The following is a 27,735-nucleotide window of genomic DNA, read 5'->3' on the forward strand; positions in this document are numbered from 1 at the left end:
TTTATTTTTACTTGGATTTATACTTTTATAAATAAATCATTTTGGGATGAGCCAATTTTTGTTTGTTTTATTTACTGAAACAGTGTATCATAAATGTCAATGATCAAAACCAAAAACCAGCCAGTAAATCAGTAAAATAATTTAATAAATTAACAGATATACATTAGATGAAAGCACACAACATGTAAACATTTTGAAATATAATACAAAATAAAAAGACATCAAGCAGTTCTTGACAGTGCATATTGAAAATGACCTAGTGTTGTATGGCACTACAGAAAAGTGGAAGGGGGAAGAGGGGGTATGGTCTTCTAGCATGCAAGTCTTTTTCATTCACCTCCGACACACCCACACACCCATTCCCCTAAAGGACAAATACAAATAAATGTACAAAGCGCACACTCACTGCTGTGTCTGGTAAAAGGCTCCAAGTTCATTAAACACCCATCCAGTGACACCACCACCTATGATTCCTCTAGAGTTGTAAATCGGCATATTTGAATTTCTTGAATTCTAACCCATGATATCCTCCATGCCTGTCACTGCCATCCAGATGAAATCATGGGCACATTTTTAGTGTGTATGTTTTCTTTCAAGCTTCATGACCTGATTAAACAAAAACAAACTGCTTCCCTTAGCAACCTTGCTTATTCACTGAAATGTCCAGACATACTTGTAATGAATCCCTAACTGGCTAGATCAAACTTGTGTTTTCAGCAAAAGCAGAGCAAATTACAATAGAACATTTATTAGAGGCCTCTGGGACCCTCGCCCCCTTTCCCATCCATCTAAAACACACACCACAGCTATTCCACTGTCTGGAGTTATACATGAGTACAAATGTTTAAGACTTCTTTCCTGAAATGTTATATTTTGCACATCACTTGGAAAGAGTTTTTTGAAACACTTGGCCATTGTCACCCTCTCCGTGGGTAGCTCTTTAGGTTCGACCTTGATAGATTAGTACTCTTCCTAGGGGGCTCCTCCACGCTTCCAGATCTACGCCGAGCGCTTCCGACTCGCACTCGCCTACTGCAGGAGGGTTTCAATCACGGCCTCTGGCTTGGATGAACGCTTCCTGATACAGAAACAGAAGACGACAATCAGCATTTGGAGTGTCAACAAATCACCCTCTGACCTCTGGCCTCGACCTTGAGATAGGCTCAGGCCACACTTTTGAGTATATAAGGATGTAAGTGTTAGATTCAGTCAAATATATAGGTTTTAGTTACATAATATAATCTAATATGCATCTAGGTATAATCTCATATGCCTCATAGCAAAAGGCCCATTCTGTGAATACGCATAGGGGTCACACAGACGGAACGTCAGGCCGGCTTCCTCCCTGACCATTTGCTAATGATACATCAAGGTATATCCTGTCTTTTGTCCAGCGTCTTAAAGACAGCTGGAGATCAATGGTTGCCAGGACCCCAGACAGACACTTAATTAATTTAGACCTAATTGAGTAAGACCATATTAGGTAATACTTCCTACTTTCATTTATGGACACACCTTTCATTTCTCGGTATTGTTTACATGTTAATTCCATACTATAAGTGTCACAACCTTTTTGTAATGAGAAGAAGAAGAAGCAAGGAGACCGACTCCTCAACATGCAGACGTGCCTTGTGCATGCTTGTGTTGTATGGAGCTGACCGTGGCATGTGATTGAATAAACACATTCTTTCGCTAAGCCGTCTTCCACAAGTCTGTTATTCTGAACAAGCTAACTTGAACCAAGCGTGGGCATCCGAGGATTTTGCCGGAGGACAGCACAAGTTTTCATTTACAGCATAAGCTTTCATTTGGTGTTTCCACCCAGTTTCATGATAAAGGAAGAAAAGAAGCTTCTCAACTCAAACGGTGAGTGCATCTTTTATTTATCGCTGAAAAAACGAACAGAAGGTTGCTGTGTAATGAATTAGAGGCAGTTAGCATGAATAAGGATTTGTAAACTAGGGCCTACAAGTGTTATTGTTTTTCTGAGACAGATCATTTGTGTGTAAGTGTTACGATTTCGTAGTCATAAGCATTCTGAGTTGTATTGTTAAGGGTATCTATTATTAGTAGGATAATATTACCTTTTCGGAAAACGATACATAAGTTAACGGTGTAGGCTGTGAACAAACGTTTGATAAATGACTTGGGACTGAGGTCCTTGGTGGAAATATTCCCAGTGTTGAATTTTTACAGGGTGAAAGACGCTTATTAGAATTCGCAGTATTAACTGACTGAGCGGTGACTGCAGTGTAGGATTTAGTTTGATAATTATATCGTTGGCTTTTGCGCACAGAAGTGGCATAGCAAGGCATACATTTTTCAGAGTGAGCGATTTGATTTGCTGTCCGAGTAAACTGTATTAATTGCAACCATTGGATGGGTAATAGTAAGGTGAGTTGCAAGAGTAATTTTCATAGCGTTGTGTTTTTGAATTGCCGTCAAAGGAATTCAAACTGGTAGTTCAAGCTGGCCGTTGTCCGAGAGCCTATGAGCTCGCTGAAGTGAAGAACTTCTGTTTATTTGGTTTATTAGAGATTTGGTCAAAAGTCCAGTTGCATAGTTTTACTTTTGTTAAATGCATTTTTTGTAACATCGTTTGAAGTTTTAAGAGGGAGCATTACATTGCTGGAAGCGAAACGCGCTTGTTTTGCTGTTAAAAATCAAAGATGTTCATGAGAAGTTTCAGCCAGGCCAAAAGCGTCCCTATTATGGAGATGGGCGTTTTGGCAGTGCGTGAGTTTGACGAGAATACCATGATTAAGACAATACAGAGTTTTTTAAATAGTGATCTCAAGTTGAATGAGACTGAGAGAAAGATTGAGCTGCAATACAACATTCTGCCCGACCATGGTTTTTGGACACTTGATGACATCAGACGCAGTTTTGAAAAGCTGTTGCACGAGAAGGATAACATCAAACTTTCTCTCGTTACCTTAGATCAGTTAATGCGCCGTCAGAGGGCACAAGAAAAAATTGAATCAGACAGAATTCTGAAGATTGAGAGAGATAAGGTATCGTCACTTGAAGGTGAATTGGCTAAAGTGAAACATGAAAAGACTGAGCTAGAATGGCGCAGCATAGTTCGAGCAATTGCAGATGATGTGAAGACATTAACAGCAAGACAGGCTAAGAACGAGGCAGACATAGCAAGCCTGAAAGAACCCAGGGAGAGACGAGAGGCTTTTGAAACGATGCCAATGCTAATTGCTAATTGTGGGTCAAAGGACATGAATGACTCAGGTGTTAATGATGACTTGGCCAAATTGAGACCTTTGACATCCAGATATACTGGTAGAAATGTACTGCATTCTTATAAATCTGCAAAGCCGCAAGATATTGACAAGTGGTCAACAGATCTGCAACATCCGCGTAAAGCAGGGATGGATATCTGGTCCAAGATTACCCGGTTGCAAAAGATTTATCAGTTGCACCCATATGATGGCGTTTCACTGTTGTGCACTGTGTTAAACAACACTGAGGCTGACAAGGTGAAGCGAGATGTTGACATTGGATTAGGAGAGGACCAACAGAACCTAGATAATGGCTGGAAGGCAGTCCGTGAGTGGATTCAGGAGGCTACCAATGCGACTACAGATTGGACAAAAATATCAGGTTGTAGACAGAAAATCAGTGAAGCTGTGGATGATTTTGCTCAAAGATTTGCTGAAACATTCTTAAGACATTCTGGCATGATTGGATTTACAGAGGAGAACATTGGGAAGAGCAACAATGCAGCCCTTAAAGCTAATCTGTTACATAGCTTGACTCCAGAGGTGAAACAGGCTGTTAAGCTGAGCACACCTAGTTGGGAAGACAGCTCATTTACCTTTGAAATGCTAATAAGTGTAGCAAGGCGAATGGAACGTGACACAGAACAAAAGATCAGAAGGGTCTGCATCCATGGCCTACACACCGATCCAGAGTGCATGATTAGAAATGAGAAATTTGGTAATCAAGGTGATCCTAGAAGCATCAGAACTAGGAAAAAAGAGACATCTAGATGTGGGTCGGGGAGAAAATCACATGACGTATGCCGTAAGTGTTGGAATTATGGCCATTGGGCTAGAGAATGCAGGGCTCAGGGCAGAGGCAGACATGCTTTTCATTTTAACTATAACAACGGAGATGATGAAAGCATGGTCAATAATTGTCAGAAACGAGCCCTTAACCACCTGGATATTTGCAATGACAGCTATGACCTCCTGGGACATTCAAATGCTAGGCCAGTTAAGAGTCAGCGCGGTACAACATTGACGAAAGCAGTGCAGAGAGCCAGAGTGGTAAGGAGGTATCCAGAGCCACTTGATGGGGAACATACTTTGAAGTGTGAAAGACCACTCAAAGTAGGTACACTTTCTTCTGCTGCAGTCATTGTACAGGGAGAACTGATGCCACCCACAGCACATAATGCATGGCCCCAGAACAACCCTCTCTGGTGGAGTGCAAGGGAAAAAAACATGATTACGGCTAACCTCAAGTCATGCACGTTTGTGTTAATCATAACATTACTTTTAGCAATGATATGATGATTGGATGGGAATTTAGATGATGACTTGTATGGACATGACTATGAGATAGGGGTTAATGATAAAGGTCAGATCCCTAGTATTAAGGCAGTTTAAATGTTCAATGTTGTGTTTTTTTAAGTTTGTTTGTTCTGGTCATATGAATGAGATGCCACATTCTTGGAATATGTGATACTGCCGCCGTTTTCTCTGTTTGTTTTTCAGAACAAGTCCAAGGTGCAGCATGAGGGGAACTGGAACGCAGGAACCATTGACCCGCTGCATTGACCAAGCCATCACCGTCGTCCAGACTAACCTCACCCGTTGAACAGCAGTGACGACACAATATTCAAAGCTTGACATCAAAAACAGATTGACCAGAGATGCATATAGTCGCCACTCACAGCATGTGGAACGCATGGGTCGCTGTGCAAAAGCAGGACTGTGAAATAATTTGACTTAAACAAATTAAGGGGATTTTTTGCTTACACCTGTTGATTCATAACCCCGAGCAGCTGTTTTGACGACATCAGCCGATAACATGAGAGTGACGTCGCCAAAGTGCATCGAGTGGATGGCAATTATTATCCTGACCATGATGATCTTCACCCCAGACGTCTCCTCCTCATAGGATAGCCACCAAGAGACGGACGTAAAAGTGGCTATGAATGGGAGTATGTTCGTTTGTGAGAAACATGCCTATTCACATTTACCCCCGGACTGGAGCAGGAGTGCTGTACTTACATAAGAATATTTCCACATACATACAGGACATTTACACAAATGTAAAGCGTTTGAAAACGCAACCTGGTTGGGGTGGGTAGGTTCATGGGGAGACTACTCTGGAATCATTCAGACGATTATATCAGTTATTGTTCCCATTTTGAGCGTTTATGCAGTGATCAGATTTTCTATGTGTATTATTGTCAGGATGACTACAAGACACACATAGCCCACATTAAGATGGATCCCATCGATACTACAACAGTCACAGATTCAATCGTATATGAATAACAAGGATGGTACCTAGTCGCCACTTGCAGCTTGCCGAGGGTAAGGATTGCTACATAATCGTAGAATCATGAAAGAATTTTCCCAAAGAAGGTTTTTCCGCTTTCATCTGTAAGATAAGGGACTTGGTACCCATATTAGAAAACAAACACCACGAATAACCACTACACTAATGATTAGACACTACACTATGGAGATATATGTGTTTGTTTACATTTTTCTTTGTTATTTGTTTATTACTTTTTATTATGATCATGATGTAAGAATGTTTGATGATCAAAGGGAGGGGTTGTTAGATTCAGTCAAATATATAGGTTTTAGTTACATAATATAATCTAATATGCATCTAGGTATAATCTCATATGCCTCATAGCAAAAGGCCCATTCTGTGAATACGCATAGGGGTCACACAGACGGAACGTCAGGCCGGCTTCCTCCCTGACCATTTGCTAATGATACATCAAGGTATATCCTGTCTTTTGTCCAGCGTCTTAAAGACAGCTGGAGATCAATGGTTGCCAGGACCCCAGACAGACACTTAATTCATTTAGACCTAATTGAGTAAGACCATATTAGGTAATACTTCCTACTTTCATTTATGGACACACCTTTCATTTCTCGGTATTGTTTACATGTTAATTCCATACTATAAGTGTCACAACCTTTTTGTAATGAGAAGAAGAAGAAGCAAGGAGACCGACTCCTCAACATGCAGACGTGCCTTGTGCATGCTTGTGTTGTATGGAGCTGACCGTGGCATGTGATTGAATAAACACATTCTTTCGCTAAGCCGTCTTCCACAAGTCTGTTATTCTGAACAAGCTAACTTGAACCAAGCGTGGGCATCCGAGGATTTTGGACAGCACAAGTTTTCATTTACAGCATAAGCTTTCATAAGCTATTTCCCGCTAAATGTTTCCTCTTGTCAAATTCATTGTGTAAAAAACCAGTAACAGGTCCATTGTGTTAGTAAGCAAGCTGGTGTGTGTGTGTGTGTGTGTGTGTGTGTGTGTGTGTGTGTGTGTGTGTGCATGTGAATTTAGTATAGTTGTATTAATATTGTCATGGTATTGATAAAACTTGAGGGAATCGAGGAGGACACATCTCTGTTCCAAGCTCTGTAATAAGCAACTTGAAATGTAATGCAAAATGTTCACTTGAACCTACAGTCAAAAGACTGACAAAAATAGTCATGAACCCATTAGTGCACATGTGCAGTCACGCTATTAATCATCATGACAGGTGGTATCTAATATTCTGATGGAGCCATCAGTGCCTGTCATGAATTTGCTAGAATTTGTCAGAACATCATACATTACATTATACATTTTCAGGGCCATCATGCAAGAATTAGGTGGTTTCCCATTACAGGCACCCCCAAGCACTTCCCAGGTATTGCGAGCTTTGACAGGACCGCCCCACTAATCAGCCTTTCTGTTTCTGTTTCCGTTGCGGTGTAAGAACTACCGCACCTATGGAGCCTTTGCTCATTGATCACGACATCAATCCTAAGCATGGCAAAAATAATAATACATTTCTCCAGTGTCAGCACCAAGAGTGATGTCCTGGACAACTATGCCCAAAGTTTCTGTGACCAAGGTGCTAAGTGTGGGGGGGTCGGGGGTCGTATTAGGGCAGTTAGTAGTTTACCTGCGTCCTGTTTTGGGCCGGGATTTGCCACTCTTGGAGGTCCTGGGCCTCTCCAGTTTCATAAGGGACTGCCTCATGCTCTCCTCTGTGTAGGCCAGATACACGTGAGACAGGTCCACCTCAAAGGGCTGCACCGGGTGAGTGACAAAGAGAGAGTCAGAGAGTCAGAAGAAGAGAGGGAGGAAGAGCGAAAGGGGGGGGGGGGGGGTTTGAGAGAGTGAGCAAAAAGTATAAGTGAATCCATCAGCAACAACTGGATAAATTAACAAAAGAAATTGGCCATAGACTGAGACACTCACATCTTTCTCCTTCTTATCAGACACTGGGGTCTGTTTGCGCATGTTGTTGCCAGTGTATGCCACACATTTCTGCAAAAGACAAAAGACAGACGCTTTAAATGCATGCACTCCCTGCTGAGGTTGAACAGTCAGACATTTACCCTTTGTGTATGCTCTCAAGCTCATTAATTATCAGATGACACCCGTATTGTAAGTAGAGCAACCAGTTTCATAATGACTCAGGAGATTAGCCATCACAACAAGCTGCACGATGCATGACAAAGCTCTTGTGGAGATGCGCTACACTTGTGAAAGGCGGATGCTATAGGGCAGTGGTTCTCAAAGTGGGGGGCGCGAACACTCTCTAGGGGGGGCGCAATGTCACAGACGGAGAAAAAAAAACGACCGCCGACCTGTCACTGGTTAATGAAAGCTCCCTCAGTGGCGAAATGCAAGGGGCTGGACTGACACAAACAAATCAAATACTGTTTCGTTCCAGATTCACCAATCAAAACGGAGTCTTTTGAACGCTTTTGAACGCAAGTTGCACCGACGCTTCCGAGTATAAAATTAACCGCAGGCATGGTAAGCGCTCACCCTCAATGAGTAGACACTCTGCAGAGTTTGTTCGATTTCTTTTGTTTCCTCCATCATTTAGATATCCATTGCTTTTTAAACAGTCTTTTTAAAGAATGACTCCTTCCTTAGTAGTACCTTACTGCACTTGCAGTAGGTCTATTCGTAGCCTATTCTCAGGAGTAATTTGCTCCGTCTTTTTAAAAAGCTCGTAGTTAGCTTACTTCTTCCAACTGCAGCTAGCCCTTTTCTGCTTTACACCTACCTTTATATTTTTTGATCATCCACCGTGTTGCAACAAAGAAAACACCAGCACTTGAATACTATTTTGTTCTGTCCCTGTCTGCATTGTGTACACACCCACAAGATCACAACGTTGAAATTAGAACTTTATCATCTTTACACACACTGTTTCAGCAAACAAACACAAGTATGGACGAGTTTCTGATTCATAAAAGTCAGGCAACCGATGCACCAGTTGCGAAGACAAAGCTTTGCAAATATGATAAGAGCTCAAAGAGGACTACCGTTCATTCGCCTGGGTTCGGGATCCATTTCTCTGCTAAGCAGACGAGTTGTCAATAGACATGCAAGAGCAGCTTATTGAGCTGACAGTAAACTTAAGAACCTGTTTACCACCCCCCCTCTTTTGTCATTTTGGGTAGCAATGATGCCAGAATACCCTCAGCTTTGCTACATAGCCTGAAAAATGCTCCTCCTTTTCACATCGCGGGAGGCTTTTCAAGACTGAAAAACTAGGTACCGCAACCACGCACAGATCGAGGATGACCTGAGGATATATTTGTCAAACATTGCCCCAAGATTTGAGGACCTTTGCAAGGCAAAGCAGGCTCATGTGTCACATTGACAGACCTGTAATATTTTTTTTTTGTAAAGATCACAAGAGGCCCATTATAATAACAGTATCCTAATGATAGCAATAATAACACTTATTATTATGTTGATAATAATAATTGGTCGATAATCATTAATTATAATAATAATATGATGGTGATAGTAAGGATGATTATTATCATAAGAAAGCATGCAGGCTCACATAGGTGCTAATATGAATAGCCTACGAATAGACTGATAATAATAATAATAACAAATATAGCTGCAAGCAGCGATGTGGTGGCCAAGCAGATCAGATGACCCAGAAGAAGCCTTCGAGACCTTCAGCAGAGGCTGGATTCGAACCGATGAGGCTGCCAACAACAGGACACCGACTCACTTACCTAGTCACAGAGTTCAGTTACTGTGTCAAAATAGAAAAGTTTTTTCCTGTGGCAATGGTTGTCAAATGTGGACCAAGTTTAAACAGCTGTAATTCAGTCCTATTTTGACAAGTCGAGGTGATTGTGGTCTGAAGATAATCTGTGCCAAATTTGGTGAATATTTGATATTCACCAAAAACGTAATATTCATTCATTCAAAATGGCAGCCAAATCAATTCGGCCACATCAATTTGATTGACTGTAACTAACAAACGGCTGCGAAAATCAAAAAGCCAGGGGTTAACTTTTGTGAGGCTTGGTCTGAAGATGATGTGTGGCAATTTTGAAGAAAATTCAACAAGAATTGTAGGAGGAGTTGCGAAAAAACACTTTTCCTAAACATTCACAATAGCTTGAGAATCTATCTTATTGTTTATGATATCATAGAGTGCGTTAAACTCGTCTTGATCCAGGGAATCCAAAGATACCTCATTTTGGAAAATGCGGCATATTGTTCAAAAGTAACATGTATAAACCCATCTTCAACTTTGACCCATTAGTGGCGCTAGAGGGTTTGAGTGGGACACATGAAACTTGGTGAAATTGATGAGGGGACTGGTCCCAATATGTGTTCCAAATTTCACAACTTTCGACCATGCGGTTCTAGGGGCTGCCATAGATTCCCATGGCAGAGGATAATGTATAATAATAAATAGAAAACCAATAGGTGGCTTCGCTGCTTGGCCACCAATTATAATAATACATAGTAATAATAATTGTCTGTAAGGGCCTAACAATAACAATAGCCTAACCTTGACATGTCAGGCCTATCAATAACAATATGCTATCTATCATTCTATCTATATATGGTGGTGTATTTGAGGGCGTTGGCGGTGGGGCCCCCAACTACCCCTAACCAGCTTTGGGGGGGACCCAGCTTGCAAAAGTTTGAGAACCCCTGCTATAGGGGACTGTTTGACCTAGTCATAGGCAATGACTACTCTGGGCTATGTGGTGAAAAGGTCACGTTATGACATTTAACCGAGGTTGAGGAAAAAAAGACAGTCACTTACCAGCTGCCACTCGCCGATGTCTTCGTTCCAGTGCACGTAGTTCTCAATCATCTCCTGAAAAAGCCAGAGGGACATTTTCATAACCCGTTAGCCCATAACCCACTATGGCCGCCAGACCCTCCTCCCTTCTAATTCATGGACTTTCTGTCTAATGATCATATCAGAACCCTTCAGGGAAGGCATAGAGCAAAGGGCCGGTTGCAGACTGCCCCACTGTTACTACATGCAAACTCCTGTTTAACAACATGATGTGATTCTTCGGCAATTCCACCCCCCCACCCCATCCCCACCCCCTGCTTCCCAGTTCATGAGCACATACACTCTAGTCTTTTCTCTTTGTACTCCTCTCCATCGATCTTGCTCTCACACACTTATTTTGCTTATCTTTGCAGGGGATAGCTCTCTCTCTCAAACACGCACACGCACACGCACACGCACACGCACACACACACACACACACACAGACACACACAGACACACACAGACACACACCTGGTACTCCTGAGGGATGAAGTTGTCTATGATGAGCATCTGCAGCCGGAGCTCACGGCTCAGGTGGCGAATATTCTCCAGCAGGCCCTCAATCTCACGGTGGTGCTCTTGCTGAAGGTCAGCCATCTGCACCAGAAAAAGAGGTCATATTGCTTAAATATCTCCCAAGTGGAATACAATTCCCTCTTTTATTAGCCTTTAAAACAGTTTTGACCACCAAGCGAACAAGTTGTTTAACGTGATGTTTGTGCACCAGGACGTGTACACGCTAACTGAAATGGTGCTAGTCGGGTTGGGTTTGATGCCAGTCCTCTGACACACCATCACTTTATGCAAAATATGCACCAGCTCAGGTACAATATCTGAGATCAGTACTGTTTTTCACACATACTAGACAGATGTGTAGATCTCCCGACTACGATGATTGTTGCTGTCTGTGCTTGTTCTACCTTTCTTCCTTTCACCATATCTATGTTTATTTTTGCAATTTTATTTCAGTGCAGGCATATTTGGAGCTAGCATCAGGCAGGCTTACCTCGGACTTGGCCGCCATCAGCATGGTCCAGACCTTCTTCAGCTTCTTTGTCTTGCCTTGAGCTTCCTCCTGGAGGCTGGTGTACTTCTCCTCAATGTCCAGACGCTCTTGCTGTTTCACACCAAAAAACACACACACACACACACACACACACACACACACACACACAGGAAACAGTGAGAGCAGTACATGCTAGGGCTGGGCGATATGGGAAAAAGTTATATTTCGATTTTTTTCCCCCAAAAATTTTCGATTTCGATTTTATATCACGATATGAACAAAATCACCCCAAAATTTTTTGAAAAACGTACATGCAAATACCCGCATTCTGGTGCATTTTACCATGTTTTTCTCTGAGATGTAAATCATGTTATCAGCATATCAAATTCACAATTGATATAGGTTTGGTGGCCTGATAATTATGTTGGCTACATTCAAACTGACCACCTCATTAAAGTATGACTGTTCAGGTCAGAAATGGCCAAATGTGTATTGAAACCCAAAGTCTTTAAGGATGGAAGCTGCCAGAAGTAAACGGTTCACGTAGGGGAAATAGTTTTCATACATGGCAAAGCTTGACAGCATGCCCAGCACACCAATGTTAATTTTATTTGTGGCATTGACATAAATCTTTCGTGTGTGAGTCAAAGAGAGGTATACAAGTGAGTGACACATTAAAAAAAAAAAATCTTCTTTGGTGAGTGTGTGTTTAGTCGCTGCTGTCGTTAGAAAAACTGCCATTAGCTAGCTAACGTTAACGCCAGATTAGCTCACGGTTGTTATGGCAATAACAATACGATTATGGCCAGATAATGTCCATTGGGTGGTCCTTAATTGTCCACTACAGGTAAAACTTGGGCAACTCTGACTTACTTTCCTCTTCTTCGAAAAAAAAATCCGTATGTCCATTTCTGTGGTCTGCTTCTAGCGCGACGCTCCGATCAAATCAGAGAATGAATGAACATTAATGACAGTTGAATCTGCGTGCGTGATGAGGCTGCGTAGTACACCAGGAAAACGCGGAGTGGATTTATATTGCTGTGGGTATTCCCCACTGATAAAGTTGAACGGATTTAATTGTGAAGCAATGGAAAGAATAATGGACTAGTAGACCAGCAGTCACGCACGCACTATTTTGACTGCAAAAGTGGGGGGGTCGAAACGACTTGTTTTGAAAAGTGAGGGGGTCTTGTCCCCCCCCAATTACATTGTCGCGACGCCCATGGGCTACGTGCGGCGCTGTATTCGCGGGTCTGTGAAAACATTGTTTTTTTGTTTTTTGTTTGAAGGCGCCGTCTAATCGAACGTCTCATTTAAAACCGTAGAAAAAAATTACATCGCGATTAAAATCGAAATCGAAAAATCGCCCAGCCCTAGTACATGCACAAGTCAGAGTGAATATACAAAGGTCATCAAAGGGATCTAATCTTGAATTCAACACTAGATCTCCAGCAGAAATCAGCTATCGGAATTAAGGTAACAACTGTGAATGCACTGTGTATTATTATATTCAAACAAACTGTGCATGCACTGTGTGTTATTACCTTCAAATCCAAACAATATTACGCTTACAATAAAATTGTATTATGATTCCTGCTTGGGCAGCTCAATAGTATCCTCTTCAACTGTAAACAAGACTGGCACGAAAACTGACCAATCAAAACAACTGGTATTACACTTTTCCAACCCTATCTTTCCTTCAGTTAAATCTGAGTAGGTTAAATTCCCTTCATAGTAGAGCCCTTTGGTCTGCACAACGGATAGTCATGTGACCATACACTGCACTTTACTGTGTGTGTATGTGGTGCATGTGTGTGTGCATGTGTGCATATGTTTATGCATATGTATGTATCTATATACAGCCGCGGAAAAAATTAAGAGACCACTTCAAAATTATCAGTTTCTCTGGTTTTACTATTTATTGGTATGAGTTAAAGTAAAGTTAACATTTTAGTTTTATAGACCCTTTCGCCGTTGGTAAACAATGCTCAGCGTTCTAGGTTGCGCACGCATTCTGGGGGCAAAAGAAATGGCTTAAGTTCATACCTGCGTTCGCTTTATCCTAATGATCTCGGAAGTTACGTTAATAAATTGACATTAAGTTATGGAATCCAACTTCCCGATCCATATTCGATCACGGATTGGATAGTTGACCCATCAAAATGGACAGATATTTATACATACTTAATAGAAAAACCCAGTGTTTACTCAAAAGATACATTACGATCATTCAAGTCACTCGATGCCTATAACGTTGTCTGCGGGCATGTCCACTCCAGGATATTAAGTACTGCGACCTCAATGATGATTTCTGCGTCCTAAAATCTAAGGTGCTACCAAGCCGATGACAAGGAACAAAGACAATAATGTATAAACCATGTGTTTTTATCAACAAACCCACCAACGCTACCGCTTCACGTTAAATTGCACATGCATGGCAGAGTAAGTCGACCTTATCATAAACGTTTCATCGTCAAGGTTTACGTGTAGGAACTACCTAACAATTGCAACCAGGAGACACAACTGTAATGTTAGCGAATGAGGGGTGAGAAGCCACTTTTGGGCATGTTCTTTAAAACAGCAGTCTGTCTTGGCCACTTTATAAGTGGTTTCCACATTTTAGCCATAGGTAACCAGGTTCTCAAAATGCATGATATTGTGCTGTTCGATACTTTAAACCTAAATGCTATGTCAGTGTTAGTGAGACCCAATCTAAGTTTCATAAGCACAATCAGTAGGTGATCTTCAGTATTTCAGTAAACTTTTCTACATTGCGATCATTGTATGCATTGTATCATTGTATGAAATGAATAGATGAATGTACTATGAACTTGCTAACATTAACGGTTAGCTAACGTTAATGGTTAGATATCGTTAACGTTAAGTTAACCTAAAATTGCAAGGCTAATATAAGTTAGATATGGATAACATTAGCTTTCTAGGGAGCTGTTTTGGCCAACTAAGTTATCTCAGATTTAACTAACACAATTTCAAGTCAGCTAACATAAACAAAATTCACTTGCCGGATATCAAATGTGACCCACATATGCGTGCATTTTTAATGATGTCTTCAGTCCAGTCCACTCGTTTTATAGCTTGAAGCCACAATCTACGCCTGTTTGCATTAAACAGTCTTTTCCCCGAAGGAATGCGGTAGAAATTGAGACCTTTTTCTTTTTAGTTGACCTGTTTTGGCATCCCACAACACAACAAGATGGCATTTTTTTAGCGAAGAAACAGAGACGAAGAAATCCTTAGCTTTATCTCTCCAAAATCCTCTTGCACTGTCACTAACTATGGTTAAAGTTGCCGCTTTTTTGCCTCCAGAATGTGTGCGCTTAACGTTTATGACGTAGGTCATAAAAGGGTCTATTCTATAAATAACACTTTTGTTTCATTCTATAAACTACTGACAACATTTCTACTGAATTTCAAATAAAAATACTGTCATTTAGAGCATTTTTTGCAGAAAAATGACAATTGGTCAAAATAGCAAAATAAATGGAATGTTTTCAGATCTCGAATAATGCAAAGAAAACAAGTTCATATAGATTCTTAAACTACACAATACTAATGCTTAAAGATCAGAAATCAATATCTGGAAAAAACGCATCTTTTTTGTTATTTTGACCAATTGTCATTTTTCTGCAAAAAATGCTCTAAATGACAGTATTTTTATTTGAAATTCAGTAGAAATGTTGTCAGTAGTTTATAGAATGAAACAAAAGTGTTATTTTTACTCAAACACATACCAATAAATTGTAAAAAAAGAAAAACTTTTTTTTCCGCGGCTGTATGTGTTTGTGTGTGTGTGTGTGTATTAGAGATGCGCGGTTGGCAGTCGCGGACTCCGCGGTTAAACCGCAGATCGGGCGGACTTCGTGACAAAAAATAGTATTTTAATTAAATTCGGGCGGGTGGCGGTTTACCCAACGAAATTCAAAATATATACACATTGTTAAATGTCGTTATCTACATCCAAGCACATTTTGAAATAATCCAATTTTCATCAGGCAGTAAATTGGCCTAGTTCCGTGTATGCATACAAAGCAAGTTAAATTAATTGACGATCCATCCCATGTCGGGTCTCCTTGCAGCGCAGCAAACCTGCAAGCTATGAGTCAGCTGTCAGTATTGGAAGAAGCCTTAACGTCGATGAAACTGCCTGGGTAGATGAAACTGCCTGGGTTATTTTGTTTCGTTGGGCTATTAGTTATATTTTATAACAGCCATTGTAGCCTACCACTCCTGGAATAAGGAATTTTAAAGAGATGATGGAGAGATTTGACTCAGAAGTGACATTGGGCATTGGCAGGGCGAGATGTTCAGAACAAGTTAAACTTCTAGCTCAGTAACATCAACAGCTAAGAAAGAAGGTAAGAAAAATAGTCGGAAAACTTTGATTTGCAAGGCAAGCAGGCAAGTGTTGGGGTTGTTACAGTATACTATATAGCCTACAATGCGGTGAAATTTCAGATAATAGGCTCGTGTCGGCGTTTCTTTAATAGGCTTTCTTTCATTTTGCACAAAAAAAACCAGTAGGCTATATTACCATATTAAAATGGTGTACCAAATTGCGTTTTATTACAATGATAAACAATTCTAGGCCTACTAGCCTATGGTAAGGTCAGGTTTGCCGATCTGCTTGGCTATTTATTTATTTTTCTCCCTGTGCATCGATCGGAGACAGACGTCACTTCACTGATAATATTCTGGGGATAGGCTACAACATAGCCAATAGGCTATCATACTAGGGACTTTATCCTTTAAATATCTTTGCGGCATTGGATCAGTCTCCTTTCAAGAACAGGCAAGAACTTTCTAGCCTCGCGTCAGCAGCGCCTATACCTAAAAACAACAGGCGGATGGCGGACGGATGCGGTTTTGAAAATTGGTCCCAAAAAATTGGTGCAGATGGATGGCGGACGGATCATGCGTTTTGTGTACGGTTGCGGATGAAATAATTGCCCATCCGCGCATCTCTAGTGTGTATATATGTGTATGCGTGTGTGCATATGTGTGTGTGTGTGTGTGTGTGTGTGTGTGTGTATATATGTGTATGCGTGTGTGCATATGTGTGTGTGTGTGTGTGTGTGTGTGTGTGCCTTGCGTCCCCACCTCCTTCTCCTCCAGCTCGCGGCGCAGCTGCTCTGCCCTCTTGCGGCGCTCCTCCAGCTCGTTGTTGGACTCCTCCAGCAGCTTCTCCTGCTCCTCGGCCTTGGCCAGCAGGTCCACGCCGCCCACGATCACCTTCTTCTCCAGCGCGGACAGCTTGTCCAGCAGCAGGTGGTGCTCCTGCCTAAAGCCACACAATTGACATGGATTAAAGCACCACTCAGATGAAAACTAAATAGCAAGAATTAAAGCACGGGGGGGGGGGGGGCCCAAGCAGTAGCTTGCCGACCAAGCAGTAGCTGTGGCCCAAGCAGTAGCTTGCCGACCATATACGAACGCCCACGGGGACACGGGTTTGTATCCAACTGGCTGTCATTTCCATATCAGGATGAGTGAGAACCACTGGTTAACAATATCAACCGGATTTCTGAGGCCCGTACCTTCATAACAATGTAGACACACTGAGCCATCCATGCTAATGAAACAGAATGAAACTTTTAATCTGTGGGTACTAACAGTTTTGTGGTTGCACTTGTGGTGAATGCTGACATCTCAACATTAAACAATCCGTGACAGGAAACACCCACAGATTCCAGTAAAATCCAGCATTCGTTAAACATTAGTCACCAATTAGATAGATGCAACTGAATATGGAAATGTGAAAGTCAATTCAAACATATAACAATATTAGTATTAGTAATAATCTAATAATAGTCTAATTTTATTTTCCGAGTGGATTATGTGAGTATGAGTGTTTTCATATACCTTTAACTCATGTGAATCCTTCCCCCACAAGAATGCATCACATTCATATTAAAGTAACACTATGCATCAATTATACTTCAGGATTAGGGTTAGGTTAAGCAGATTTACCTTGAAAAAAAAAAAACAGCTTGAAAAAAATTGGGGCGCTACAATGGCTTTTAATATGGAGAATCGCCTCTGTGCCATTGCGATACCAGGGTCCATAGGCATATAACCGCTAAATGTAAGATTGCCTAACGCCGCCCGGCTTTCTACTGTCTGCCGAACTAGTTAGTAGCTGATTTGCCGTCTTGCTTTGTCTTGTGATGCACTTGCTTGATGTTTGACTGTGTTAAGACAGTTGTTGAGTAACTAGTTTGTCATAATGTCAAAGTCAGCACATTTCAAGAGATTTCGTTAGTTTTAGCCGCTAGCATATCGTTAGCGAATAGCAATTGATCCGGAATGCTTCTTTAAGTAAACTGGAGCCAGAAAAAACGTTACATATTGAGGCTCCACGTTCATTCAATTGTTCAGTGTATAATGGTGGAGCTAGCCATTAGCCGTAACAATGTGAGTTTAGCATTAGTGGGAATGCAAGGGACTGACTGGGCTTTCTGCAGGTCCTTCTCTCTCTTCTCCAGCTCAGCACGGGCCTTGTTCCTCTCCTCCTCCTCCATGTCCAGCTTGGCCTCCAAGGCTCGCCGCTCCTCCTCGATCTTAGCCTGCATCTCCACCATCTTGTCTGGAGACACCTTCTTCTTGCCTTGAATGCGAGAGGGGAGCAACAGTTAGCAAACACAGAGTCGGTTACACACAGCAAGTTTGACATAGCAATGGCAGAATTACACAGCACTGTTTAGGTCTTTCTGGTTTTGCCGTATGAGTATATGTTTCCAAAGTTAAATACCTTACATACGCGTTCTGATAAATGTTTTGTAAATTTTGTCCTATTAGTGCCTAGAATGAATGCCATTTGAGCTGCTTTTCCTAATATATAAATATAGAATCATTATCTTTCTACTATTTTTTATATATTTTGTATTTATCAACAGACAAACAAAATGCTGAATTTAAGTCATTCAATCAGGTTGGATAAAATCACAATACCTATATGATAACAGACAACTAGTAGAAAAATACTATGGAATGTTAATAACTCTGAAATTATCAAGGCACTGGCATTCAAAAGTTTGTGAACACCTGTTCAAAAAAACACAGACTGATACTGAATGACAAGTAATTCAAGGAATGCCTGCAATGAAAAACACCTACATGGACAAAACCAAGTACGGTAGTAATAGAGTCCCCAATATAACTGCCTCTTCCTGCTCACAATTACAGGAGCAGGTAAAAACTGAACTAAGATCAGAGCTGCTATTGTAGGCTGTTGTCTCAGAGAGATCAAGGTTATGCCTTTATACAGGCTCTCATCACTGTAGGCTACAGGAAAGAACAGCACTTTCGTCCATTGTACCCTTTCAACATCTACTTCTTCCATGACACTTGGTCTTCAAAATGCTTCTGCCAGTGCTTGAGTGGACGCTTAGAGTTTGCATTCATTTGGATTACAGCAGAAAAACAGCAGCTCAAGATGTCTTACAGCAGTGACATTAGTCTTCTTATGCTAATCACTTACGGTGCCTTGATGTCTAGTTCTGGTTTTGTTTGGTTTTGGATCAAAGTAATTAACCTTTTCTGAAGTCCCCAGTCCTTCTCAGTCAGTATCTTGATCATTCTGGATCATTTCAAGTCAGTTATCAAATCACATACACCTATTTGTTCATTAGGCTACCTACCCGGCCTCAGGGCATTCACGATGAATGAAAAATTGAATCTAAAAATCGTAAAATATGGGGTGTTCAAAAACTTTTGGCAGGTAGTGCGTGTACAGACTAGAAGTGTTTGCTTGGCCTACACTCAGTGCTAGCAAGATCCCCGGGTGAGTAGCATGGAGTTAAGGTGAACCTCACACCAACCTCTTTGGTCTTGAATTTACAGCAGATTAGCGTATCACACACGTGGCATTTTTTTGCCCAGAGGAAGGAAGAGGAAGACAAAAAGTGTGACACATGACACATGGCAACTTTGGAAATGCTGTTGAGGAGAGAGACAGAAACACGCTTCACACACGAGACTGAGGTGGAGAGAGAGAGAGAGAGAGACAGGAACACAATCAATATGAAATGTAAGAGCAGACATAAAACAGGAGAATAGTAATACCACAGAGTGACAGAGGATGACTGATGACTTATAATCCTAGATATATATAGCCTATACACTTTGGCCTTCACTGAATCTGAACTGTACTGGCAAGTTACACACAACTCCTTTACATTCACATATATTTGCTTAACTGTATCTGAATACATTTCTATTATAGATGTGGTGTACATTATTTCATCAGTCTGGTTGCTCCCTACAAATGAAACAAACTAAAACACTTCTCAAGCCTTAAAGGTGCAGTCCGTGATTCTAATCCCATACACTTTTTGTATTCAACGTTTGCGCTCAAAAACACTCCAGTGTTCGTATACAGGCACTATAAATGGGAAACAAGCCACAACCAATCCCAGCCAATCAACACGGTGCTTCAGGTTCAGGAGCATAGAAGGGAGGGGTGTCATTTGAGTGACCATTGCGCTCAAATATCAACAACCTTTCGTAAAAACTGAAACACAGACTGCAACTTTAAGACAGCATAAACACAGCTATGTCAGTTATCGGACAGTGTCAAACATCGGCCATTCTGTTAAACAATCAAAATGCTAAGTTTATTAATGGATCAACAATAGATATGCTCAGTTTAATAATAGGTTAACATGACAACGCAAACGTTTGCCGATACCACAAGCCGTCCGATAATAAACACCGTTACGATAGGGAGCAGAGCGTTCGCTGATCACAAAATAAAGTCCTGTTTTATGTCTGCCTGTTCCACAGACACCACACAGCTTCAGGGCAGTGGCTGTTTCAGTGGTTGCAGGTAAGACGTGCAACATGAGCGCCTTTGGAAGACCAGAGTATGGGGGATATTTGCCAGAGGATGTAGAGCCGGTTGGTTAGTGCTGGGTCATCACAAGGTGGCAAGGGAGGGGAGGGGGGGTCTATCTGCTGCAGGCAGTGGAGTAGTGGTCAAGCAGGTTATGTCAGAGAGAGTCAGCCACAACAACAAGGTGCCTTTCAGTCCAGAGGTCAACAAAGCCCAAGGCAACAAAATAGAGAAATATGAAGCAAAACATTTTTGTCAAGGACCAAAAAATAAAAATAACACTTTCAAAAGCCATTAACTGGATGGTGGCTGATTTATTAATGTTTTCAACTGAATTTGTTTTGACTACCTGAAGAGCTGGGTTAATAGCCACTAAATCATTTTTAACATACCTGATAAGAGTTCAGCAGGGTTGTGTCTATATTCAGGATGCACTAAGATGAACTAGATCTGCACTCTACCAGAGGTCACACATATGAGGCTTTACCCAAAAGGGACTTTCCTCTGTCTTCCATGTCCTTTACATAGAATGCAATTTATGTGATGCAACAGGCATCTAAATAATTTCCTTGTACAAGTCATTGCCACTGCTGACAAATGAAAGGAATGTTTGACAGTCACGAGATGTACCCTAAGGCTCTCAAAACGGTAAGGGACCTGTTTAAATTATAATATTTAATAAATGTCACCTTTCCTACATAATCCAAAAATAAAAAAAAATCCTCAGTAACTAGTTAAAGTGAACGTTGTGAACGGACATGATCTAACACCAACAAAACGTAATGCAGGTGTTAACTTCTCACACACGCACACAGACACAGACACACACACACACACACAGAATGAAAGAAAAGCCTTAACGAGTGTTAGGTGTGGTGCGGCACATATGGGAAGCAGTAGTCCATATGTGGCGGCACGTGCACACTGTGATATGCACAAGCTCCAGTTGCGGGGGGGGGTCTGAATGGAAGGTTAGCACAGCTTGTGGTGGTGGTAGTAGTGGCGGGGGGTTGTGGGTGTGTATTACTGGGCAGGCTGGGGTTAGGTTAGAGTGGTTCACACCAGGCTCCCACTCACTAGTCAATGGGGGCTTGTCGTCAATGGGGGGCGCTAAAGAGGAGGCAGAGTAAGAGCTGCTGCCACTGCTGCTGCTGCCGTCACTGCCTGCAGAGGAGAGAGAGAGGGGCTGCACAGCATGGCAGGGCATGGCATGGCACAGGGCAGCCTGCCACACACTACAGTCACTAACGCACACTCACACACACACACAACTGCCAGGGCAAACCACAGACCCGTTCTGGATATTGGTCATTCAGGTTACAAGGAAGACAGGAGACAGGGGGCGTGTAGCTTTCATCTCTGCTACCAGAAGAACAAATAACAGGAACCATGAGTCCTGCTTTTGAAGAAAAAAAAAAACATCTGCGTTTGGCAGCCTGTCGGCAGAAACCACAGAAATCATCTGACCTCAGTACAGCAGATCGCAGTCTTTGACGAGGGCTTCTGAGTAAAACACGTAGCATCGGGCGGATGCAGAGCGCCCAGGTTACAAGGTATTTAAGTGCTAATCTGACTAGGGACATTCCCAAAAAACGACCTACTTATTTACATTTACCTATACAATTAACCTTTACAAAACTCAGTAGATATACAAATCTATTTTGATTATTCAAATTATCTAAAATAAATCTAAAAACTCTTTTTTTGCAGCGTTGTGTTGGTGACCGCCCCTGTAATATACCAGATGACTATGGCTGTGCTCTCCGCCTTGATTAATTTCCAATGATAACCTACCGCAATGCCTCTTATAAGATTACAGACGTAATTTTCTGGCATTCTCATGGTCTGCTCCATCCAACTCATCACTCGATTGACAGGAAGGCTTATAATCAACACTTTTCATCAAAAAGGTAGTTGGTGATTGGCCAAGCCGGAAAAATCTACCGCTGGAGTAATTTACAAGCTGTTGTTTATCTGTTTCGTTGGTAGAATAAAAACTGCAACTTAATGAGGGCAAAGAAAGCGCTGGTCGGTAGCACCAAAAGCAAGAACCTTAAATATGTTTACGCAGCAAATAAAGTGCAACACAGACCTGGCGCTTGCCCAATGTTCAGTGCCATACTTCATGACTCTATCCTTACATCAACTCGTACCTAATTTGAGAACTTGTGTTTAGTGGCAGGGTAGCTCCCTCTCTCTCTCTAGGGAACAAAAGTGGTGCTGGAAAGGTTCATTGAAGGGTCAGGGAATAAGCCCCTGGCGCTATGCTTCAGATGATGCCAAGCCTACCACCAAACTCTCATTAAGTATGGCGGGTGTCGTGGTCCGGGGCAATACCTCTGCGTTTGCGCCGTCGCTCTCCCCCCTCTCCGGCTTCGTCTTCACCTTCATCCATCTCCTCAGACCCACTGCCCTCCGAACCAGAGATTTCCTCTCCTGAAAGCAAGGATAGCCAAGAAAGACACCCATTACTTATTTATCTGAAGAGATTAATTTAGAGTCTATATACGTGTGTGTGTGTGTGTGTGTGTGTGTGTGTATGAAGAGACAAAAAAGAGCAATTCCTTCATTCTTAGGGGGAAAAAATGCTCTTTAAAACGCAGAACCTTTAAAACAGCTGCTTCAGAACTCCTTAAAGATTCTATACAGCTGCTGCTAAAGACTTCCTGTCCACTCAGCCCTTTGTAATTTAAAGTTTTTTTAGCTTCTACATTTTCAGGTAGATTGTGCATGTGCATATCCACATAGCAACCTTGTAAACATGTGTACAAACCAAAACAAACATTGGCAACATTTAGACAAAGGCACCCAACAAAAACACACTCATACAGAGGAACATATCTTACACATGTTGAGATGATTTACTTCAGCATGTGATGAATAAACAGACTTCAGTGAGCCAGTGTAACATGTAACATACCCTCTTCCAGCTTCTTTTTGAGGTCTTCAATCTCCTTCTGGAACTGCCGCAGAAGAGCGTCCTTGGGATCTTCGTTGATGCGAGCTTTATTTTTGATGTTCTTAGCACGGTTAGCATAGCGCAGGGTGCTAATGGTCTCATCGTAGTTGTAATCTGCCGGCCCAATGTTTGCACACTAAGAGGAGGAAGGGGAAAAGTGTATGAATGAAAAAAAACTGTGAGTGAATGAATGGGACGTATATGAAAGATCAAGCTTCCACCACACTGATGGAAATGTCCTTATGGCTTAAAACTGTAATGACAGCAAACTGAGATGGTAATAACTAATGGCACTCAGTGTGGACGGAGGGTTGACTAAACTGGCGCCATTCCAGGTTCCAGCCTTACCATCATGGTTTTGGAGTTGCCCCCCAGGGAGTCCTGAAGCAGGCGGGTGAGCTTGGAGTTCCTGTAGGGGACGTGGGTGCTCTTGCCATCCACCAGAGCCGAGATGACGTTGCCCAGGGTGGAGAGGGACAGGTTGATCTTGGTGGCCTCCTTCAGGCGCTGCCCCGTGGCCCCCGTCTTCCCCTGCCTCTCTGACCCCTGTGTGCAGAAACCTTGCATCACATCACTGGCACATATTGAACTTGAAGGATTCATTTGATTCTTAATTCAACTGCATTCATCCGCCTCCTCATGTGTGAAGAGCCCTTAACCCCTGATTCCACCGCCAGGTCCCCTCAGGTCGTCCAAAGCCTAGCTTGGAGCCCCTGGCCGTCCCCTGACCTAAGCTTAAATCCAGGGGTGACTTTGTGCCTTTGCTGTTGCAGCCCCTAGACTGGAATAGCATACCCCTCTCTATTAGCTCTGCTCCATCTATTGACTCTTTCAAGTCCAGGCTCAAAACACACTTTTATTCTTTAGCGTTTGGATCCTCCTGATCTTAATCGATGATTTGCACACTTGCACTGTGTATACTGTAGAATCTTATGTGAGTGTTTCGTTTCTGTTTTTATTTGATTCTATATTTTTTTGTGATTGCATACTCTGATTGTACAGCTCTTTGGTCAACGTGAGTTGTTTTTAAATGTGCTAAATGTTATAAATACATTTGACTTGACTAAAACCTAAAGTAAGCAGCCATAAATAATGACAACGGGAGGAGGTGGAAACCTCAAACACTGGTACTGCAAAACAAATAATAAAAAACAAACTCAAGGGAATTAGTGCTTGATAAATTCATTAATCTGAGGAGGTGTTTACTACTCATCATATCTAATGGGCATATGTACCCTGGTGTTAAATTACTGGAACTTACTGTATCTTTTAAGAAGACTAAAATGCAGCTGTAGCACAGCCTCCACAAAATCCCACACCACAAGTCTCATTATTCATGCTGCCACCAGCACGTCTGCTTACCGCGAGATCCACCAGGTGCAGTTTGCCCATGCGGACATGCTGGTCGCCGTCCACACCCTTCTCGCTGCACTCGATGGTGATGGTGAAGATGGCGTGGGAGCGGGAGCTGTGCTCATTCATGTTGGTCGCCCCCACCGAACCTTTCAAGAAGAAAACACACAGTGGGTTGGGAGAGTATACAGACTATTGGGTACAAACCCAATGCTATTGGCCAAGCCATCATTGTCTTGCTTGTGACAAGTACAACACTATGAATCTGTATGTGAATAAGAAAGGTATTAACTACTACCTCTCACTCCATTGAACTGAAATGTATCCTAATAGCCCTTAGGATCAATTATTGCAGCATGAACTGATCTGAGCAACTCATCTCCTGTATATATGCTTGTCTTGTTTGTATACAGTTTATATTGTTTGTACACAATTAGTATTGTTTGTATACAGTTCATATAGTTTGTATACAGTTTATATTGTTCGTACACAATTAGTATCGTTTGTATACAATAAGTATTGTTTGTATACGCCACTGTTCTGTCAGACTGGTTTGCTTACGGTTCTTGTGTCCAAGGGTCATGATTCTGTCCATGTCATCTGCGTTGTTGACCACATAACCAGAGAGATCTTTGATGTACACCCCTACATCTGGTCTCTCTTTCACCTGGGAGGACAAGAAATGGCATCACACCTCAGACAAGGGGGCAGAAATGGCTAATGCATACAGTGAAAAGACAATTTCATCAGCACAAAAATACTTAATCTACGATTTGCTCAAGTTAAGATGGTGATAGGACTAGGCTTGTCAAAGACTGAAGACACTAGTTAAAGAAAACTAATGAAGACTAGTTAAAAGACACTAATTAAGTAATTTAATGGATTGCCAAGTTGTGGCTATTGTATTTTCAGTCTAATATATGCTCAGTTCACATGGCCTCCTTTGTATCTCCTGATTTTGCACACAAGGCAAAAAACACTGTAACTGCTGCAACCACAGCACGGGTCACTGCTTATACCTCACACTGAAAATGATTGATAAAGTGCAAGTGTGCAGACTGAACTGCGTCTCGGTATCTCATCTCATCACAGTTTTTTCTTCCTTTTGATTTAGGGGACTTCTGACCCCCCTTGCTCACCTCCAATCTCTGCATTTGGTCTTTGCCTAACAGGTCTCGAACTTCTTCATTGTAGATCTCCAGATAGGAAACTCTGACTAAGAACCTGGGAGGAAAAGAGCACATCACAGGGGATGCTCTGATTAAGCTGATTGTTTTATCTTAGATAGGCTTTAGGTCTTACAGTGAAGCTAGGTTGAGTAGGCATTTAAATCTGCAGCTTTTTGCAGTTAAGCGACAAGTACGACCTCCTACACAAGGCCTAATCTTGGATTTTGCTTGCATTAATTTTCGACAGACTCAGCACACAACAACCACATAGACAATCTTCAATCAGTATCTATTACGGGTTCCTGAAAGATGCTGAATTAAGAAAAAGCTTGCTCACTGAGCATTATCAAATTCAGATGCAGTGATTCATACCTGGTGTCGCCCTCAGCTTTTGCTATGTGGCCAAAGACATGAGCGAAAGAATTTGGAATTATTCCTCTGAGCTCTGGCACAGCTCGGACACCTTCCATAGTGAACGTTTTACCTGTGCCTGTCTGACCATATGCAAATATTGTTCCTATTGAAAGAAAAACAACAAATTATTATTTTTATATTAGACAACATTAAGAATATTTGTATTCCTGAAATTGTCTTTAAAAATACAGGCCTATTTATACGTTTTAAGGCTTGAACTTCCCATAGCATCTATAATCAAGCGTCAAAGAGTGTGATCTTTAATGATGATCTATGGCCATGGCCATAGGTAGTCAGTTAAGAAAACCAAATTCATTCCTTCACATACCATTGTAACCCTCCAGTACAGAGTCCACAATGGGCCTCGCTGTCAAATTGTAGACATCTAACTGCTTGCTTTCGGGTCCAAACACTGTGTCGAAGGTGAACGTTTTGGGCGGCTCGTTTGACGTTTCTTGTTTGTTCACCGTTATAGTCCCCCGCATCTCATCCACGGAGACAGCCAGTCTGTGTCCCATCATTTTCTCTTTTTGGTTGAGGGGCCTGCATCGCACCACCACCTTGACATTGTCCATCACCTCCGACCTCTCGGCTTTATCTGTCTTGTTGCTCTGTTGCAGGGATGACATGGTAGAAAGTCTTCAAAACATGTCATCACCAGTGACAACTGCACACTTCTGACCAGTTTACCAGAGCTAACATACGAAGACGCGCTAGACAGTAAAGTAAAGAAGACATGCATGCGTAATTAAATTATTTAAATCTCCGCTTATTACAAAGGCCAAGGGTGATATTTCCGTGTGACATGCGGTAAGGTTTGATCCGTTGCTAAGCAATCAATACTCCAATACGCCAATTGATTTAACTAGATCGGTTGCGAATGGTGTAAAATCAAGTTAAATAAACTGACAAAGACGTGCTATTTACGACAATAATCAATCGATAACAGGAGTTAAAGCTTTATCAGCCACAATTACTTGTATGGACTATAATATAAATACATATTATGCAATGAGGCGCATCTCATATTTTAGCCAAAGATGACAACGCTAACAAGCTATCGATAGTTAGCTACCTGGCAAATAGCCATTTATTTTGAATGGGCATACCAACACAGCCTGCTAATAAACATACCTAGCAACTATGCAACCACTGTCATCAATAATGAACGATGTTGAGACAAAATGTGTAACCACAAGGCACACAATTGTAGTTTATTGTATAACTAACATATCTCTAAAATAACTGACGTTATCTTGATTAATTCTAATCTAGCTTTCACGGATGCGACTTCAGTTAACATTTGATAGCGAGCTAGCTAACTGTTAGCAGCCTAGCAGGATAGAAAGGGAGGAACCGCTGATCCAAATGGAATTCGCTTGAATAACATCTTACCGGCATTTCTGTTGATTAATATGGGCGTCGTTGGAACCCCACGACTCAGCTACAAAATCAAAATTTCTAAAATCGATATTGTCACAGTATCTGTCGTGATTTAACGTTACTACTTTACAAAACACAATTGCCCATTTAGCAACCCTGTTCCTTTCCGTTTGTTTTCCTCATCCCCAACTGGGCGTGCGCACTGCCTGGAGAACGACAGAGATCTAGGCAACGACGGCTGCGCGATGCTTAGTTGCTTGCTCCTA

At 41.8% G+C, this 27,735-nt stretch overlaps 1 protein-coding gene across 2 annotated transcripts; it reads right to left on the reverse strand.

Moving 5' to 3' along the window:
- Positions 1-130: 130 nt before the first annotated feature.
- On the reverse strand, positions 131-27,642 carry kif3a (kinesin family member 3A). Of its 2 annotated transcripts, XM_080840579.1 has the most exons (18): positions 27,482-27,642; positions 26,415-26,697; positions 26,045-26,189; positions 25,643-25,727; positions 25,065-25,170; positions 24,513-24,652; positions 23,499-23,696; positions 23,112-23,286; positions 22,529-22,627; positions 21,269-21,355; positions 17,809-17,965; positions 16,459-16,639; positions 11,341-11,451; positions 10,806-10,931; positions 10,314-10,367; positions 7,469-7,537; positions 7,170-7,297; positions 131-1,078 (listed from the first exon to the last, which is right to left on the reverse strand). In XM_080840579.1, exons 1-18 carry the CDS (start codon positions 27,485-27,487, stop codon positions 1,030-1,032), a joined length of 2,199 nt encoding a protein of 732 aa, XP_080696705.1. In that variant the 5' UTR covers positions 27,488-27,642; the 3' UTR covers positions 131-1,029. The 2 variants fall into 2 exon arrangements, with proteins under 2 accessions (XP_080696705.1, XP_080696706.1); XM_080840580.1 differs by lacking the exon at positions 21,269-21,355.
- Between the last annotated feature and the right edge of the window lie 93 nt (positions 27,643-27,735).

Source organism: Sprattus sprattus, assembly GCF_963457725.1.
Source record: "Sprattus sprattus genome assembly, chromosome: 6".
Classification (NCBI taxonomy): Eukaryota; Metazoa; Chordata; class Actinopteri; order Clupeiformes; family Clupeidae; genus Sprattus; species Sprattus sprattus.